This window comes from Pongo abelii, chromosome 5, assembly GCF_028885655.2.
Source record: "Pongo abelii isolate AG06213 chromosome 5, NHGRI_mPonAbe1-v2.0_pri, whole genome shotgun sequence".
In the NCBI taxonomy this organism is placed as follows: domain Eukaryota; kingdom Metazoa; phylum Chordata; class Mammalia; order Primates; family Hominidae; genus Pongo; species Pongo abelii.
The window spans coordinates 108,993,268-109,012,287 of NC_071990.2; the positions used below are offsets into that span (position 1 = coordinate 108,993,268).

Below are 19,020 nucleotides of genomic sequence, written 5' to 3' on the forward strand. Positions count from 1 at the left end.
ATAAATTTTGTATACAATTTCAGGGACTCCAGATTATAAATCCTGATCTAGAGAATGCTTTCACTAAACTGTAAACAAGTGACCATGAGTTGGCTATGCAAAGTTATTATAAGTTACATGCTCATCTGTAAAAACCATATGCTTTTATAAAAATTAACATATCTTTAAGGTGACAACAATGCTGTCCACTTGCTATACAATAGCTTTAAAGACAGGTTTTACATCCTGAGAGCAAAATCTTAATTCTATCTAGATAATGAACCACAGAATTCAATGGTATAACTCCTAAAGGAAAGAGTGAAAATCTGATTTAAAAAAAAAAAAATGAAATGACCCAGCTTATAATAGGCAACTAAGGAGAGAGAAACGATCTCAAATAACCTAAGCAAGTTCTAAAAAACTTTGCACATCAAAGCCTATATAACTGCATTCCAAGGCTGCTAGAGTTATTCATGAGATAGGAACTTCAACTCAAGCACTTAGAACCTATAGTTAGTAAAACATACACCTTTATCTAATATAGTTATATTTATGCAAGTTACATAATCTCAAAGTTCTAGGTCCCACAATCATTTCACTTTTTCATTGGTCTTATAGAACGTCAACTATTTAAGACATTTTATACATAAAATATTCTATAGTTTAACCACATAACTGAGTTAAAACTAAACACCTTATATTATTCTTGTGCATTTTTCAGAATAGTGACCACACATCATAGTCAGATTTCCAGAAATCTGAGAACAAAATTATAAACTTGAAAATGTTAAAATACCTAAAGACTGGGGGGATAGGGTGGGGGTATTTCACCAAAGCACTAAAATTAAAACTACTAATTAAATAATCTTGGCTATCTGACTTCCTCTGGAAATGTCTTTTTAAATTATCTGAAGACAGCAATCAAAGCATACCAATACTTGTGAAAAGAGAGTAAATGCTTGAGGGAGACACTAACTGAAAGACAGCAATCTCAAGGACAACTGCTATGCAAAAAATGTAGTACACACTTCAAAAGTCCTAATGGCACTGCTTTATTACAGAATCATAGAGTAATTCACACAGATAAACAGCAAGCCACAAAACAAGGGGAGAGAAGAGACATAGTCAATATCCTCTAATAAATACAAAAATAAGTAAGGTGATATCTCCCAAACTTCTGTCATTCACATGCCACTTTCACAATTTGCTATTATAACTTAGTATCCTATTACAAGCAAACTTCTTATTGCACTTTGCAGATAATCGTGTTTTTCTGCCATTTGTGTTAACCCTGCATCAAGCAATTCTATCAGTGCCATTTTTCCAACAGCATGTGCTGACTTCATGTCCCTCTGTCACATTTTGGTAAGTCTCACAATATATGTAATGTTTTCACTATTATTTTATCTGTTATAGTGATATGTGATCTTTGACATTTCTATTGTCATTGCGGGGCTGGCACACAAACTGCACCTGCAGAAGAAAAAGAACTTAATACATATGTGTTTCGAATGCTCCACTCACTGGCCATTCCCCCATCTCTCTCCCACTCCTCATGCCTCCCTATTCCCTGAGACACAAAAGATTCAAATTGGGCAAATTACTAACCCTAAAATGGCCTCTGTTGGGAGCAAGCCCCCCCCAAAATCTGGCCATAAACTGGCCCCAAGACTGGCCATAAACAAAATCTCTGCAGCACTGTAACATGTTCACAATGGCCCTAAGGCACGCACTGGAAGGTTGTGGGTTTACTGGACTGAGGGCAAGGAACACCTGGCCCACCCAGGGCAGAAAACTGCTTAAAGGCATTCTTAAGCCACAAACAATAGCATGAACAATTTGTACCTTAAGGACATGCTCCTGCTGCAGTTAACTAGCCCAACCTATTCCTTTAATTCAGCCCATCCCTTCGTTTCCCATAAGGGATACTTTTAGTTAATTTAGTATCTATAGAAACAATGCTAATGACTGGTTTGCTGTTAATAAATATGTGGGTAAATCTCTGTTCGGGGCTCTCAGCTCTGAAGGCTGTGAGACCCCTGATTTCCCACTTCACACCTCTATATTTCTGTATGTGTGTCTTTAATTCCTCTAGGGCCGCTGGGTTAGGGTCTCCCCGACCAAGCTGGTCTCTAAATGTTCAAACGAAAAAAGACTCAAACGTCTCTCACTCTGAATCAAAAGCTAGAAATGACTAAGCTTAGTAAAGAAGGTATGTCAAAACCCAAAACAAGCCAAAAGCTAGGCCTCTTGTGACAGTCAAGTTGTGAATTCAGAGCAACAGTGCTTAAAGAAACTTAAAAGTGAACATACAAATAGTAAGAAAGTGAAACAGCCTTGTTGCTGATTTGAAGAATGTTTCAGTGGTCTGGATAGAAGATCAAACTAGCCACAATATTCCCTTAAGCCAAAGCCTAATCCAAAGCAAGGCCCTAACGAAGGCAGAGAGAGGTGAGGGAGCTGCAGAAGCTAGCAGATGTTGGTTCACGAGATTTTCCCAAAGAAACCATCTCTACAACAGAAGTGCAAGGTGAAGTAGCAAGTGCTGATTTGTAAGCTGCAGCAAGTTATCCAGAAGATCTAGCTAAGGTCACAATGAAGGTGGCTAAACAACAAATTTTCAATGTAGACGAAATAGCCTTATATTGGAAAAATACGCCATTTAGGACTTTCACAGCTGGAGAGAAATAAATGCCTGACTTCAAAGCTTCAAAAGACAGGCTGACTTTCTTGGTAGGGGCTAACGCTGCTGGTGACTTTAACTTGAAGCCAATGCTGGTGTGCCATTCCGAAAGTCCTAGAGCTCTTAAGATCTATGCTAAATCTATTCTGCCATGCTCTATAAATAGAACAACAAATCCTTGATGAGAGCACATGTGTTGACAGCTTGGATTACTGAATATTTTAAGCCCACTGTTGAGACCTGCTCAAAAAAAAAAAAATTATTCCTTTCAAAAGATTACTGCTCATTGACAACGCACATGGTCACTCAAGAACTCTGATGGAGCTGTACAGACAGATTAATGTTTTCACACCTGCTAACACAACATTCATTCTGCAGCACACAGATCAAAAAGTAATTTTGACTTTTAAGTCTCATTATTTAAGAAATAGTAAGACTTGCACTGAGCAATTTCAGAGGCCAAGGTGGGCAGATCACCTGAGGTCAGGAGTTCAAGACTAGCCTGACCAACACAAAACCCTGTCTCTACTAAAATTACAATAATTTGCCAGGCATGGTGGTGCATGCCTGTAGTCCGAGCTACTCGGGAGGCTGAGGAAGAATTGCTTGAATCCAGGAGGCAGAGGTAGCAGGGAGCCAAGATCGCACCAATGCACTCCAGCCTAGGCAACAGAGTCAGACCCCATCTCAAAAAAAAAAAAAAAAAAAGACATACACTTTGTAAAGCTATAGCTGCTACAGACACAGTGATACCTCTGATGGATCTGGGTAAAGTAAATTGAAAACCTTCTGGAAAGGATTCACTATTCTAAATGCCATTAAGAACATTTGTGATTCACAGGAAGAGGCCAAAATGTCAACATCAAGAGGAGTTTGGTAGAAGTTGATTTCCTTCTTTTTTTTTTTTTTTTTTTTTTTGGAGACAGAGTCTGACTCTGTCGCCCAGGCTGGAGTGCGATGGCACAATCTCGGCTCACCGCAACCTCTGCCTCCCGGGTTCAAGTGAGTCTCCTGCCTCAGCCTCTCGAGTAGCTGGGATTACAGGCATGCCCCACCACACGCGGCTAAGTTTGAATTTTTAGTAGAGATAGAGTTTTCTCCATGTTGGTCAAGCTGGTCTCAAACTCTTGACCTCAGGTGATCCACCTGCCTCGGCCTCCCAAAGTGCTGGGATTACAGGCATGAGCTACTGCGCCCGGCCAGAAGTTGATTTCAACCTTCATGGATGACTTGGAGCAGTTCAAGACTTCAGTAGAGAAAGTCACTACATATGTGCTAGAAATAGCAGGAGAACTAAACAAGTGGAACCTGAAGATGTGACTGAATTGCTGCAATCTCACGATCGAACTTGAACAGATAAGTTGCTTCTTATAGTTAAGCAAAGTAGCTTCTTAAGTTGGTACCTATTCCTGATGAAGATGCTGTGAACATTGTTGAAATGACAATAAACGATTTAGAATATTACATAAACTTAGTTGATAAAGCAGTGGCAGAATGTGAGAGGACTGACTCCAATTTTGAAAGAAGTTCTGGCTGAGCACGGTGGTTCACACCTGTAATCCCAGCACTTTGGGAGGCCAAGGCAGGCAGATCACAAGGTCAGGAGATCAAGACCATCCTGGCTAACATGGTGAAACTCCATCTCTACTAAAAATATTAAAAATTAGCCGGGCATGGTGGCGGGTGCCTGTAGTCTCAGCTACTCAGGAGGCTGAGGCAGGAGAATGGCGTGAACCTGGGAGGCGGAAGTTGCAGTGAGCCAAGATCACACCACTCCACTCCAGCCTGGGCAACAGAGTGAGACTCCATCTCAACAGAAAAAAAAAAAAGAAAGAAAAGAAAGAAGTTCTGTGCATAAAATACTATCAAATAGCATCACATGCTAGAGAAATCTTTCATGAAAAGAATTTAAATGATGTAGTCAAATTAATTGTTGTCTTATTTTAAGAAATTGTCACAGCCAGCCCAACCTTCAGTAACCACTATCCTGATCAGTCAACAGCCATCAACATCAAGGCAAGACCCTCCACCAGCAAAAACAATGCAATTTGTCAAAGGCTCAGATTACTAGCATTTTTTAGCCATACAGTATTTTTAAATTAAGGTATGTAAATTGTTTTTTAAGACATAAGGCTGGCTGGGCACAGTGGCTCATGCCTGTAATCCCAGCACTTTGGGAGGCTGAGGCAGGCAGATCACGAGGTCAGGAGATCGAGACCATCCTGGCTAACATGGTGAAACCCCGTCTCTACTAAAAATACAAAAACAATTAGCTGGGCGTGGTGGCAGGCGCCTGTAGTCCCAGCTATTCGGGAGGCTGAGGCAGGAGAATGGCGTGAACCCAGGAGGTGGAGCTTGCAGTGAGCCGAGATATCGCCACTGCAGTCCGGCCTGGCGAAAGAGCGAGACTCTGTCTCAAAAAAAAAAAAAAAAAAAGACATAAGGCTACTGCACACTTGATAGACTATGGTGTAGTATAAACAACTTTTATATACAGTAGGAAACAAAAAAATTTGTGACTCACTTTATTGCAATATTTGTTTTATTGCAGGAGACTGGAACTGAACCTGTATCTCCAAAGTATGCTTGTATTTACTTATACGTTTAAAATGAGTTCACAAAATTATACATCACTAAGTCCTCAAAAGACAGACAATCTCATATTTCACTCTTTCATTCAATGTAAGAGCTGTGTGGGGATGTACTTATCAAGAGTCCTGAAGAACCTAGTTAAGTTTTATCTCTTGGAAGATTAATACCCAAGGGATCACTGCATCTAATGTTACATACTCTATTCTGCTTCCCAAAAGTGCACAAATGTTCCTCAAACTTTATAAATACACAGACATATGTGTGTGCATATAACGCATATGTGACTATATGTATCTCACAATAACGATGCACCTTACCTAAGGTATAAAACCAACAAGGAAAATTATTTGGAAGTTCTGAAAAGATTTGTGAAGAAAGTTTCTGAGCAGTAAAAAAGGAGACCTTAAAAATCCACATCTCAACAAGTACAGTTGTTATTAACTAAGAATAATCTTGTGTGACGAAATTCTAAAAAGAAAAAGACACCAAAAATGAAGTACTTAAAAGTACAAATTAAACTTGTCTTTAAATAGTTTAAATGAGATAAGCTACACATGGCCAAAACAAGAGAAACAGATCAAGCCTGACAAAAAAAAAAAAAAATCTAGAAATGATAAGATCTAAGTATACCCTCCTCTAATCAAGATGCTAATAAAACAGCTCAATTAACTTATCATTCACCACTTAATTTAATCAAGTTTACATGGCAAAAATTGCAGTTTAATTAAATTAAATTACCACGTTAGTGCTGCTGTGTAGTCCCCTAAATGATAGACTCAACATGAAGTAAAGCACTTGGAAAAAGTGTTATGACAACTATTTTACTATTTTATTAAAACAGAAAACTATCCTTTTTTTTTTTTCTTTAGAGATGGAGTATTACTGTCATCGAAGCTGGGCTGCAGTGGCATGGTCATGGCTCACTGCAGCCTTGACCTCCCAGGCTCAAACAACGCTTCCACCTCAGCCTCCCAAGTAGCTAGGACTACAGGCACACACCACCACACAGGGTTAATTCTTTTATTTTTTGTAGAGATGGGGTCTTGGTATGTTGCCAGGGATGGTCTCAAACTCCTGGGCTCAAGCGATCCTCCTGCCTCAGCCTCCCAAAGTACTGGGATTACAGGCATGCACCACTGCACCTGGCTTATCTGTACCATTCTTAAAAATTTGTAATGGATCTTGATACTTACGCAGCATAAGCTTTTGCTATCCTCATGAACATAACCTCATCACCTCCTTTATCTGGATGATATTTAAGTGACAGCAAACGATATTGTTTTTTAATTTCTGCTACTGTGGCTCCCTGAAGAAAAAAAAAAAAAAAAGCTTTCTGTTAGCAAAAATAAGCACAATTCTGTAAAGAAATAATCAATCCTATTTTGAACTTAAAATATGAACTACTCAGTATTTTGAGAAAGACAAAATCCATTTTTCATCCTATATATTTTCCCATAAATTTCATCCCACATATTTTTAAATAAAAACTTATATTGTCCAATATATGTATTTTATTGAGCACCTACTATGTGCCACATAGTATGCTAAGCACTGATAATTTGAAAGTGAAAACAGATGACACATTTACATAAAATAATACTGACATTTAAATATCAAAAAATAGGCCAGGCACAGCCTGTAATCCCAGCACTTTGGAGGCCAAGGTGGGCGGATCACCTGAGGTGAAGAGTTCAAGACCAGCTTGGCCAACATATAGTGAAACCCCATCTCTACTAAAAAATACAAAAATTAGCTGGGTGTGGTGATGTACGCCTGTAGTCCCAGCTACTTGGGAAGGTGAAGCAGGAGAATCGCTTGAATTCGGGAGGTGGAGGCTGCGGTGAGCTGAGACTACGCCACTGCACTCCAGCCTAGCTGACAGAGTGAGACTTCATCTCTCAAAAAATAAAGATAAAAATAAATAAATATCAAAAAATAATCACAATAAATTAAATCTGGCTCAAAGAACCCGCAAATCAAAGGTTAACTTTCTAAGGAATAATCTGAGGAATACCTTGTTTCAGCTGCTTGTCTATCAAGTTGACCCAATGGTTTCTTAGTCTCAATTTCTATTAATAATTTTTTCACTGTTTTTTATTGCCCTTCTAATCTTAAAATCTCTCTTAATGACTACGATCAATGCAGTAAGAAAAAATCACATGATATGCAAACTTTTCTTCACAAAACAGAAAACTAGATGATACATAACCTCCTTAGTTTGTATTATATGAATGTCTGGATCAAGCCATCTACTGAGCAAAGACTCAAAGTAAAAGTAAGTGCTATGGGGGAGAAAATAGAAAGAGCACTAGATTGAGCTTGGCTACTAAGTAAGAAGCTTGGAACCCCAGACAAGACACAAATTTTCCAGGCCTCATTTTCTTTTAAAAAAAAAAAAATTAATAAATAGGGAGTACAAATATATATTCAGGGCAACTTGAATATATGCTCCCAGGTTTAAAAAATTATATATTTTTATAAAAGGCTAGATGATCTCTATCATTAATTTCAGTTCTAACATTCTACTGATAAATGCAAAAGATTTTTTTTTTTTTTTTTGAGACACAGTCTTGCTCTGTCGCCCAGGCTGGAGTGCAGTGGTGCAATCACAGCTCACTGCAGCTTTGACTTCCCAAGTGGCTGGAACCACAGGGATGTGTCACCACGTTCAGCTAATTCTGTTAGTTTTTTGTACAGATGAGGGTTTCCCTATGTTGCCCAGGCTGGTCTCAAACTCTTGGCCTCAAGCAATCCTCCCACCTCAGCCTCCCAAAGTACTGATATTATAGGCACGAGCCACTGCGGCTGGCCAAAAGACTAGTTTTCTATTTGGAATCCATTAATCAGGTTTCATCAAAAGATCACCTAAAGGGCACACTCAAGGTTAACCTAAATTTCTATGACAATGACATTAATGATACTAGTTTCACTTTACTTTTAAGAGACAGGGTCTCACTCTGCTGCCCAGGCTAGAGTGCAATGGTACGGATCATGGCTGACTCATCTCAACCTTCTTGGCTCAAACTATCCTCTCACTTTGGCCTCCCAAGTAGCTAGGACTATAGGTGTGTTGCTACCACACCCAGGTAATTTTTTTTTTTTTTTTTGATAGAGCCTGGGTGTCACTATGTTGCCCAAACTCCTGACCTCAAGCGATCCTCCCACCTTAGCTTCCCAAAGTGCTAGGATTACAGGTGTAAGCCACCGTTCCTGGCTGATATTAGTTCTTTCTAAGACCCTCAACCTAGATTTACCACACTGCTTAAGTGTCAATGAATACAAGGTCGTAAGATTTTTATCATTCAACTAACACAAATTATCCTCCCAGTTTTAACTTTGCATTAACCAATATTACAGATCTCTCTTAAAAATATGCTTTTAGGCTGGGCACGGTGGCTCATGCCTGTAATCCCAGCACTTTGGGAGGCCAAGGCGGATGGATCATGAGGTCAGGAGATCGAAACCATACTGGCTAACATGGAGAAACTCCATCTCCACTAAAAATGCAAAAAATTAGCCGGGCGTGATGGCGGGTGCCTATAGTCCCAGCTACTTGGGAGGCTGAGGCAGGAGAATGGCATGAACATGGGAGGCAGAGCTTGCAGTGAGCCGAGATCACACCACTGCACTCCAGCCTGGGCTACAGAGTGAGACTCCGTCTCAAAAAAAAATGTTAACCTCTCCTCTCATCTTCAAATATTCTTATATTTTAGCAATTGAAAACCAATTATTAATAACATAACAATCAACAGTTATAGCTTAAATTATAATAACAGAGGATTAGACATCTTATTTTAATAAACAATTAAACTGACCAAAGTCTGATTTCTATAGGAATGGACAATTTCTTTTAGAATGAGGACCTATAGTATTTTCATGGGATCATTAAACTAATGTGCATTATATAAAAATACTACTTACAGGATCCAAATTTAATACTTCATAAGGATTGTATTCTTGGTATTCTCGGTCTGTTTTGGAAACTTTATAAGCAAGGAATAAGAACAATGCCCATCCTGCAAGCAGAACTATTTTCCTGTTAGGAAAAAGGTAAGTGAATCATAAACAAATACATCTGCATAGAGTCTAAAGATATTATGGCAAGGTCAAGGCAAAAACTCTACAGTAGTACCATATCACTATGCTACTGACTCAAATTCTACAATCACTGGGTTACAAACTCCTGTTACAGCAAGGACAGTGTCTTTTTTACCTCTGCATTCTTTATAATCTAGTACAGTGTCTACTATGTCATAGATTTTCTCAGTTGCTATTTGCACAATTTTAAATACAGAAGTGAATTCAACTTATTAACTTACTGGACCCATTAAATTATATCAAAATATATAAATACTAAGTAAACCATTTAATGTAAAAAAGAATTGCTCTGATCCAGCAATTACACTTTTATTAAGATAAACTAGGAAAGACAATTGGTTAATTGTGCAAAAATAAATACATAGCCTTGTTTATAGCAGTAAAACTTTGGAAACAATCTAAATTTCCACTCACAGGAACTGATTAAATAAACCATTTACAGAGAAATAATTAAATAAACCATGATACAACCACACAATGCAACATTTTGTAGCCAATAGTTATAAAAGGATGTTCATAATCGGTTAAAATAAAGGTATAAAAGAACATATCATTTGAAAATAAACTAATTTCTGCTCCCTCCAATGTGTTCTAGTGAGTAAAATTATGTAAAAGATTAACACCACCAGCACTGGAGAGGTTAAAGAAAAAGAGAAGCTCTCATACACTATACACTCTAAAGTAATATCTGGCAATAAGATATTAAAAGCCCTAAAGAAATACATACCGTTTTTCTATCAATCCATTTCACTTCAAATAATTTGAAAAGAATAAGTCTAAAACGGCGGTCACAGATGTAAATAAGAGAAAGTATTTCACTGTAGAGATGTACCATTAGTTCATTTGTACATTTGATGAACTTTTTTTTTTTAGACGGAGTCTCGCTCTGTTGCCCAGGCTGGAGTGCAATGGCACGATCTTGGCTCACAGCAACCTCAGCCTCCTGAGTAGCTGAAACTACAAGCACACGCCACCACACCTGGCTAATTTTTGTATCTTTAGTAGAGATGGGGTTTCACCATGTTGGCCAGGCTGGTCTCAAACTCCTGACCTCAAGTGATCCGCCTGCCTCAGCCTCCCAAAGTGCTGGAATTACAGGGGTGAGCGACTGCATCCAGCCTCTACAGTGAAATACTTTCTGGCCACTGAAAATATTTGCTGTGGATGATTATCAATCTTATATTGTTAAATTTACAAAATAGCTTTCAAAACTCTACGTATATAAAAGTCATATTATAAATAAGTGTATAAAGTAATTATCTTAATAATAACTAGCTTTAGGTGATGAATGACTTTTATTTCTTATACCGAATGCCTTTTATTTCTTATACCCTTTGTATGACAATTTGTTACACTGAGCAAGAACTGTTAGACAAAGACATCAAACGAATCTTATGAGGCCAAATTAAACAAAATTGGAATGATCTGTTTTTAAATCATGATCATGGCTCACTGCAGGCTCGACCTCCCAGGCTCAAGCAATCCTCCCACCTCAGCCTCCCAAAGCACTGGAATTAAGGCATGGCCACCGTGGCCAGCCTATAACAGCAAACTTTTTTTTTAACACTTTTTAAACCCAAGATTTGGTAATAGCCTCAATATGCTAAAAACAAAACAAAAAAAATTGAAAATATGCTTTATTCCCACACGAATTAACTCCCCTTTTGTTTTCCCAACTCATCCAAAAGGCTAACAAACAAAGCTCACAAAACAAAGATAAAATGAAATTGGAAACTGAAAAAGCAAGATTTAAAACCAAGCAAGGCAAAAGGAACAAAACACCTAGGATATGCTAAACCCTATGTTTTACATGGAGCATCTAGTTCTCCAAGTCAAGGAATGAGAAGAGGAAAGGAGAAGCTCATAACAGAATCCAAAGGCTGATGAAAATTACCACAACCAATAAAGCCATGCTCTATAGTTTCCTGAGAGCCAAAGCAAAGACAGAAACATAACGGATCACATCATGCCCTGTGCTCAATTTTTTAAAAAACCCATTTGGTTCCTCTAAAAAGATAAGTGTTTTCCCCACACTTGGCTTCAGTAATTAACTTCAAGTGTCATCTTCTTTTCTGGGTGGGGAACGGAGTCTTGCTCTGTCACCCAGGCTGCAGTGCAGTGGCACAATCTCAGCTCACTGCAATCTTCGCCTCCTGGGCTCAAGCAATTCTCCTGCCTCAGCCTCCCGAGTAGCTGGGACCACAGGCACGCACCACCATGCTGGCTAATTTTTTGTATTTTTTTAGTAGAGACAGGGTTTCACCATGTTGGCCAGGCTGGTCTCCAACTCCTGACCTCAGGTGATCCGCCCACCTCGGCCTCCCAAAGTGCTGGGATTACAGGCATGAGACACCACGCCCAGCCTGAAGGGTCATCTTTAGAAGCAACTTCCAAAAATTACATGCCTTAGTTTTGCAGATGGTGTCAGAAGAAAAGCATTACACAACAACTGTTTAATTTTGAAAGAATGCTTCAAGATTAAGTAGTAAAAGTTTTAATGGTTTATGACCTTATCTAAATTGTTACCAGTATATATTTAATTCTTCCTTACCTAAACTCCCTTAATCTGTACTTTAATTAAATCACTTTATTAATCACTAAAAGAGCTTCATAAAAGTTTTTTTCCTTGAAAACTGAGGTTCAGATACCCACAAAGTGTTGAACAAAGCCAGACAAGAGACTGGGAGGCCAAAAATACAGGCGTCCCTTGGTATCCTCAGGGGACTGGTTCCAGGACCCCACAGATACTAAAATCCCCAGTATAAAATGATGTAGTATTTGCATATAACCTACATACATCCTCCCATGTACATTAAATCATCTCTAAATTACTGATATTACCTAATACAATACACATTGTGGAAACAGTTATTACACTGTATCTTCATTTATACTTTTAATTGTTGTTATTGTTATTTTTATTGCTTTTTTCCCCCAAATATTTTCGATTCACAGTTGGTTGAATCTTCCCACGTGGAACCCGCAGATATGGGGGGGAGGGGGGATTGTTTTTTGTCTTGCTGCTTTATGAAAATTTAATTTAAAATGAGAACCAACAGTAAAGAATAAACAGTGAAGAGAAAATTACTCTTTTCAGGATTAACTTTGCCTTTAGTTTCACATCATTAAAGAACTCTAAACACCAAAGCTAGAATTTCCCTCCTCCTACAAAGAAACTAAACTGGGTGGCTCATGCAAGGTGGCTCACACCTGTGATCCTATCACTTTTGGAGGCCGAGGCAGGCAGATCACTTGAGCCCAGGAGTTTGAGACCAGCCTGGGGAACACAGTGAAACCCCATCCCTACAAAAAATACAAAAAAAAAAAAAAATTAACCAGGTGTAGTGGGACGCACCTGTACTCCCACCTACTCAGGAGGCTGAGTTGGGAGGATGCCTAAGCCCAAGGAGGCTGAGGCTGCAGTGAGCCAAGATAGTGCCACTGCACTCCAGCCTGGGCAACAGAGCAAGACTCTGTCTCAAAAAAAAAAAGAAAACAAAAATAAACTAAATTAGGTAAAGTCAAACCTTACAAAGAAAAACTAAACCCCCTGAAATTATGCTGAAAAAAACTATCATTTAAGCCAAGATTTTTAAATAACTGTTTCTACTCTCACTAATTTCTTTTGCTACATCTTCTCTTCCTATCTACTGGATAAATGAAGGTAATTCACAAGACACAGTAGTCCAATAATGGTAAATCTCTCACCTCCTGTCAGTTTCATCTATTACCTCCAAATTGATGACGCAGGATAATGTCCAAAGTCTTGTTCTTAACCAGTACACCCCATAGCCTCACAGGATTAAACTGGTCTGCTGTAACTAAACATGTTAATGGCCTGTTTAAAATAAAGGGTGATTAGGTCCCTGATCCAACACTTCTAACTACATGACTTTGGTCAAGTTATGTCATCATTCTTAGCCTTAGTTTCCTCATCTGAGAAAAAGCAAAACCATCTACTTTGAAGTTAATACAGAATTAAATTAGATAACATATAAAGCCCTAGCGCAGATTCTAGCACACAGTATGTGCTCAATAAATTTTAATTATCACCATGAAATGCTAACTTGTTCATGTCACCTCTCTACTTCTGAAATCTTTTAAAGATTCCCCCATAGTCTTTAAGATAAAATTCAAATCTTGGCACAAGGTGCGCAAGGTCCTTCAAGATATGACTTCTCTCTCTCTACCCTCTATCTCCAGCAACAGTACATTCTCCTTCCTTTGAACTTCTAAACCAATCTGTTCAGACTGTTCCCACATTTTCTCATATCTTACCCTTACTATAGATTACAATTTCTTTACAGACAAAATGACTTATTCATCATTACACGTATATGTTGTATGACCTAGCAAAGAGTAAGCATTAAGTAGGTTTTTTCTTGAAATCCATTACTTACTTTACTGTAGGAATAATATTTGGCTGGGGTTTTAATAACCGTAAACGATACCACATACACCTTCCATATACTTTTCTGATATTCTTTAATCGAATTTGCTCTGTCAAGAAAGAAAAACAAGATGAATTAAAAACCATTTTTCACAGTGAAGGTAAAACCAGTTAACTGGTTAACTAACCTTCATTACCACGCTAATAGTTTAATGGAACATGAAATTACTGCCTATTCAAATAGACTTTAAAAAACTTACAAGATAGGTTAAATTTTCTGCCATTTAGAACAAACAACCTATCTACAAAACTTCATTCAACTACCAGGTGACCATTTTGGAAATGAGACTTAATGAAAACGCAAAAACTGACTTGCACCCAAAATATTTAGTCAGATATAATCAGTAATTTCTGGGAAATTCTCTCCCTGTTTCCCCTCTGCTATAAAAGGAACAAGAAGTATAAAATAGTTAAAACATGGTTTATTAAGGAAGCTAAGCAGAAATAATACTCTTCAAACACAAAAATAAATGCCTATCAAAATGTCTTCTAATCAACAAAGTTTAGATCTCATCTATTTAAGATATAAAACTAGTAAGATTTAGAACTGTAACATAAAATCAACTTGCAGTTAAAACAAAGGTAGAGTACTTGCTTCAGCAGCACATACACTAAAACCAGAGCAGGACATAACGCTAAAACCGGAGCAATACAGAGAAGATTAGCATGGCCCTCACCCAAAGATGACACGCAAATTTGTGAAGTATTCCTTTTTTTTTTTTTTTTTTTTTTGGTAGAAACTGGGTCTTGCTATGTTGCCAAGGCTGGTCTCAAACTCCTGGCCTCAAGCACTCCTCCTGCCTCAGAGCACCCCCGTCCCCAAAAAAAGCACCATTTAAAAATTTTATTTAAAAAAAAAAAAGGGGGGCCGGGCGCGGTGGCTCACGCCTGTAATCCCAGCACTTTGGGAGGCTGAGGCAGGCAGATCACCTGAGGTCAGCAGTTCGAGACCAGCCTCAACATGGAGAAACCCTGTCTCTATCAAAAATACAAAATTAGCCGAGCGTGGTGGTGCATGCCTGTAATCCCAGCTACTCAGGAGGCTGAGGCAGGAGAACTGCTTGAACCTGGGAGGCGGAGGTTGCAGCGAGCCGAGATCACGCCATTGCACTCCAGCCTAGGCAACAAGAGCGAAACTCTGTCTCAAAAAAAAAAAAAAGGTAGAGTAAAATTCAGTATCACAAATTCTAATTATTTTGTGTTAAGCTGGAAAAGTCTCCTAAACCCGTAAAACTTAGGTTTATGGTGTCAGGCACCGTGGCTCACCTCTATAATCCCAGCACTTTAGGAGGCTGAGGCAGGCAGATCACCTGCGGTCAGGAGTTAAAGACCAACCTGGCCAACATGGCAAAACCCCATCTCTACTAAAAATACAAAAATTAGCCAGGCATGATGGTGCACGCCTGTAGTCCCAGCTACTCAGGAGGCTGAGGCACGAGAATCACTTGAACCTAGGAGGCGGAAGTTGCAGTGAACTGAGATCCCTCCAGCCTGGGCAACAGAGTAAAACTCCATCTCAAAACAAACAAACAAAAAGAACTTAAGTTTATATAAGAGTTGTGACAAAAGCTATTATTTTAAGGCTGGGTGCAGTGGCTCACGCCTGTAATCCCAGCACTTTGGGAGGCTGAGGCGGGCAGATCACGAGGTCAGGAATTCGAGACCAGCCAGCTCAAGACCAGCCTGGAATTCGAGACCAGCCAGTTCAAGACCAGCCTGGCCCACATGGTGAAACTCCATCTCTACTAAAAATACAAAATTAGCCAGGTGTGGTGGCGCATGCCTGTAATCCCAGTTACTCAGGAGGCTGAGGCAGGAGAATCAGTTGAACCTGGGAGCTGAAGGTCGCAGTGAGCCAAGATCGCACCATTGCACTCCAGCCTGGGCAACAAGAGTGAAACTCCATCTCAAAAAAATAAATAAATAAATAAAATAAGCTATTATTTTAATCCTCATGAAAAACTTGCAGTTCAATTAAAAAGAAATTAAGCCCAAGCAAAAATAGTATGTATTGTTTTACTAAATTCACCCCAAGCACTTGGATTGAAAGACTCTCCCAAGTTTAAAAAAAAAAAAAAATTTATTGGGAGGCTGAGGCAGGCAGATCATGAGGTCAGGAGATAGAGACCATCCTGGCTAACACGGTGAAACCCTCTCTCTACTAAAAAGACAAATAATTAGCCAGGCATGGTGGCACGTGCCTGTAGTCCCAGCTACTCGGGAGGCTGAGGCAGCAGAATCACTTGAATCCGGGAGGCAGGTTGCAGTGAGCCGAGATCACGCCACTGCACTCCAGCCTGGGTGACAGAGCAAGACTCCGTCTCAAAAAAAAAAATTAAGTTTTGAAATAAAAATCTGCCTTTTTAAGAAGACGGCACCAAAAACAAAGGAGGAAGCCCTTGCCCACCCCAAAGCCAAAGTCAAAGCAAAGGCTTCGAAGAACAAGAAGGCACTGCTGAAAGGCATCCACAACCACACAAAATAAGACTGGCCACCCACCTTCCAGTGGCCTAAGACAATGCAGCTCCAAAGGCAGCTCAAATGTCCTAGGAAGAACACCCCCACAAAAAACAAGATTTATCATTATGCCATTATCAAGTTCCCCTTGACCACTAAGTCAGCCATGAAGAAGGCACCACCACATTTGTGTTTACTACGGATGTCAAGGCCAACCAGATCAAACAGGCTGTGAAGAAGCTCTATGACACTGGCATGGCCAAGGCAAACATACTCATCAGGTCTGAAGGAGAGAAGAAGGTGTATGTTCAACTGGCTCCTAACTTATGATGTTTTGAATGCTGCCAACACAATTGAGATGATCTAAAATGAGTCCAGCTGGCTAATTATAATTTTTTTTTACCGTATTAAAAAAAATCTACAAAACTGCAGTTCTTAAATGAGGTAACAGGTAAGTAAAAGGACTTGGCATATAGAAGGTTCCAAAACCACCATGTAAGAAGTCCAACTACCTTGTTACCACCATGCTTAGATGAAGTCATCCACATGGGAGGACTACCCAGCAAGAAGTACCAAAATCAAGTATCAGGAAGAGGGAGAGATCCATGTAGGGGAGAGTATGGTAGCAGAAAAGGAGACTGATAATATGCAGGGGAACTAATTGAATAAGTTAATATATTAAAGATACCTGGAGTCAGTTTTCCACTGTCAAGAAAAAGGAGTGAAAAAATAGAAAACAAGAATGAACCCTGTACTGTTGGACTGGAATTAAAAATATCACTATGAATGAATGTCCTTTAATAAAGAAATACAAATGCAGCTCTAAATACATATATACATACACCCTAGCTCTATCTACTAAGTGGGCCTAGGAGCAGAAAAATCCCAGTAGCAATGAGCACATCTAGCATGCAGATCTTGGCTTCTAAATACCATTCTCCACTAACAGGAACCAGAAATCCAAGTATCCTCCCACAAAATACTAATTACAAAGGGGAAACGAATGACTTTGCAGTGGGGTAGGCTGAATAACTGTCCCCCAAGATGTCCACATCCTAATACCTGGAACCAGTAAATATACTATCTCGAATGACAAAAGGGACTTTACAGATATAACTAAGTTAAGGATCTTGAAATAGGGAGATTATCATAGGAGGACCATAATCACAGGGGTACTTTTAAGAGGGAGGCAGAAGGGTCAAAGACAGATGGTAATGTGACAACGGAAGCAGATGCTGGACTAATGCCCTTTTTAAAGATGAAGGAAGGGCCACAAGCTAAAAAATACAGGCTATCTACAGAAGCTGGAAAAGGCAAGAAAACAGATTCTACCCTAGAGCCTCCAGAAGGAACTAGCCCTGCCAACATCATAACTTTGGCCCAAAGAAACTGATTTTGGACTTCTGGCCTCCAGAATTATTAAGAGAACAAATTTGTGCTGTTTTAAACCAATGAGTTTGTGGTAATTTGTTACAGCAGCAATAGGAAACAAATATAAAACACCTAAACAGACACCACCTCAATCAAGTGATCGGTGAGCATCGCCAGAAAAAAAGACAACCTAAAATCATATGCCACCTGACAGCATGCAACGAGAAGAACACAGAATCAGTTTTGTGAAATTCCTGCCTAAGATACACAACCTGACTCTAATAATGAGAAAGCTCTGTACAACCCAAATTCAAATCCATTTTACTAAATAACTGGTCTCTAATCTTTAAAGCAGAGGGAAAAGTGAATAACTACTTCAGACTAAAGGAGACTAAAGAAACACATCAACTAAATGTTATGTGATTCTAAACTGGATATTTTGCTATAAAGAACATCACTGAGAAAGTGACAAAACCCAAATGGAGTCAGACAATGAGATGGCGGTAATGTTAATTTTCTGATTTTCATGGTTTAGAGAACACTTTTGAAAATACCACTAGTGATTTTTAAATATGTATTTTATTAAATTAAGCCTCTACAGTCTCCCACTTTCAAGTATAAAATCAAGGAAACATTTGATGAGGTTTTATAAGAACAATGCTGAAGTCTCTTTACGAAGCAGACAGTTTCATCTATTCAAAGGTATGATGTTCTACTGTTCCTGGCCAAGAGAAAGTACATATGGTTTTCAGCCCCTTATTCTTGGGGGCCACACAATGTGTGCATGGACCTTGTATGCCCCACTCTTCCAACCTAAAAATTAAATCTTAACCTTTTAGGAGACTATTTCAATCAATCGGTAAGTACCACAGGCCACAGTTTACACATTAACATAGTAGCAGTTAGATTTCCAGCAAAACTAAATATTCATGATACACATTCCAAATCTCTGTATGAATGACCTCAAGTCAAAGTAACTATTACTAGTCAAGTTCTTCCAGACAGTTTTTTAATAAGACACTTAACAGAATAAAATGAAGTTCACTTATAAACTTCTTGCTTATTGAATTACTATTTTCATGGGCACTAAAAATTATGTTAGGAGTATCCTTAACTTGTATTATTTTTAAAGAAATTATCCACATTTATAGAAACAGGAAATCCTAAGATCATAAAACAATATAAATAATGTGTCATAATTGCTGTCAGCAGCTGAACTTTATATAGTAAAGCTGCAGGGATAATCTAGATTTGGGTTATGGCTGTGCTTCATAAACCACATAGTGCCTTTGCTAAAACAGTCACTCTGTCCATGCTGGATGATCTGCCAGTCAGCAGTATTACTGAGTGAACTCTTAGCACCATAATAATAGAACCCAAAGAGGTGAAG

The 19,020-nt window shown here is 38.8% G+C and overlaps 1 protein-coding gene and 1 pseudogene across 5 annotated transcripts in view; one reads left to right on the forward strand and one right to left on the reverse strand.

Annotated features, from left to right (window-relative positions):
- The window catches only part of SEC63 (SEC63 homolog, protein translocation regulator), an 82,665-nt gene that overhangs the window by 43,801 nt on the left and 19,844 nt on the right, over nt 1–19,020 (reverse strand). Inside the window, exons 1-4 of one of the 5 annotated variants that reach the window (XM_054556905.2) lie at nt 13,753–13,854; nt 13,061–13,173; nt 9,176–9,290; nt 6,448–6,560 (exon numbers count right to left, since the gene is read on the reverse strand). In XM_054556905.2, coding sequence (XP_054412880.1) covers nt 6,448–6,479 — 32 coding nt within the window. In that variant the 5' untranslated portion in view covers nt 6,480–6,560; nt 9,176–9,290; nt 13,061–13,173; nt 13,753–13,854. 5 annotated transcript variants of the gene reach the window in all.
- LOC112134004 (U6 spliceosomal RNA) lies at nt 14,433–14,520 on the forward strand (annotated as a pseudogene).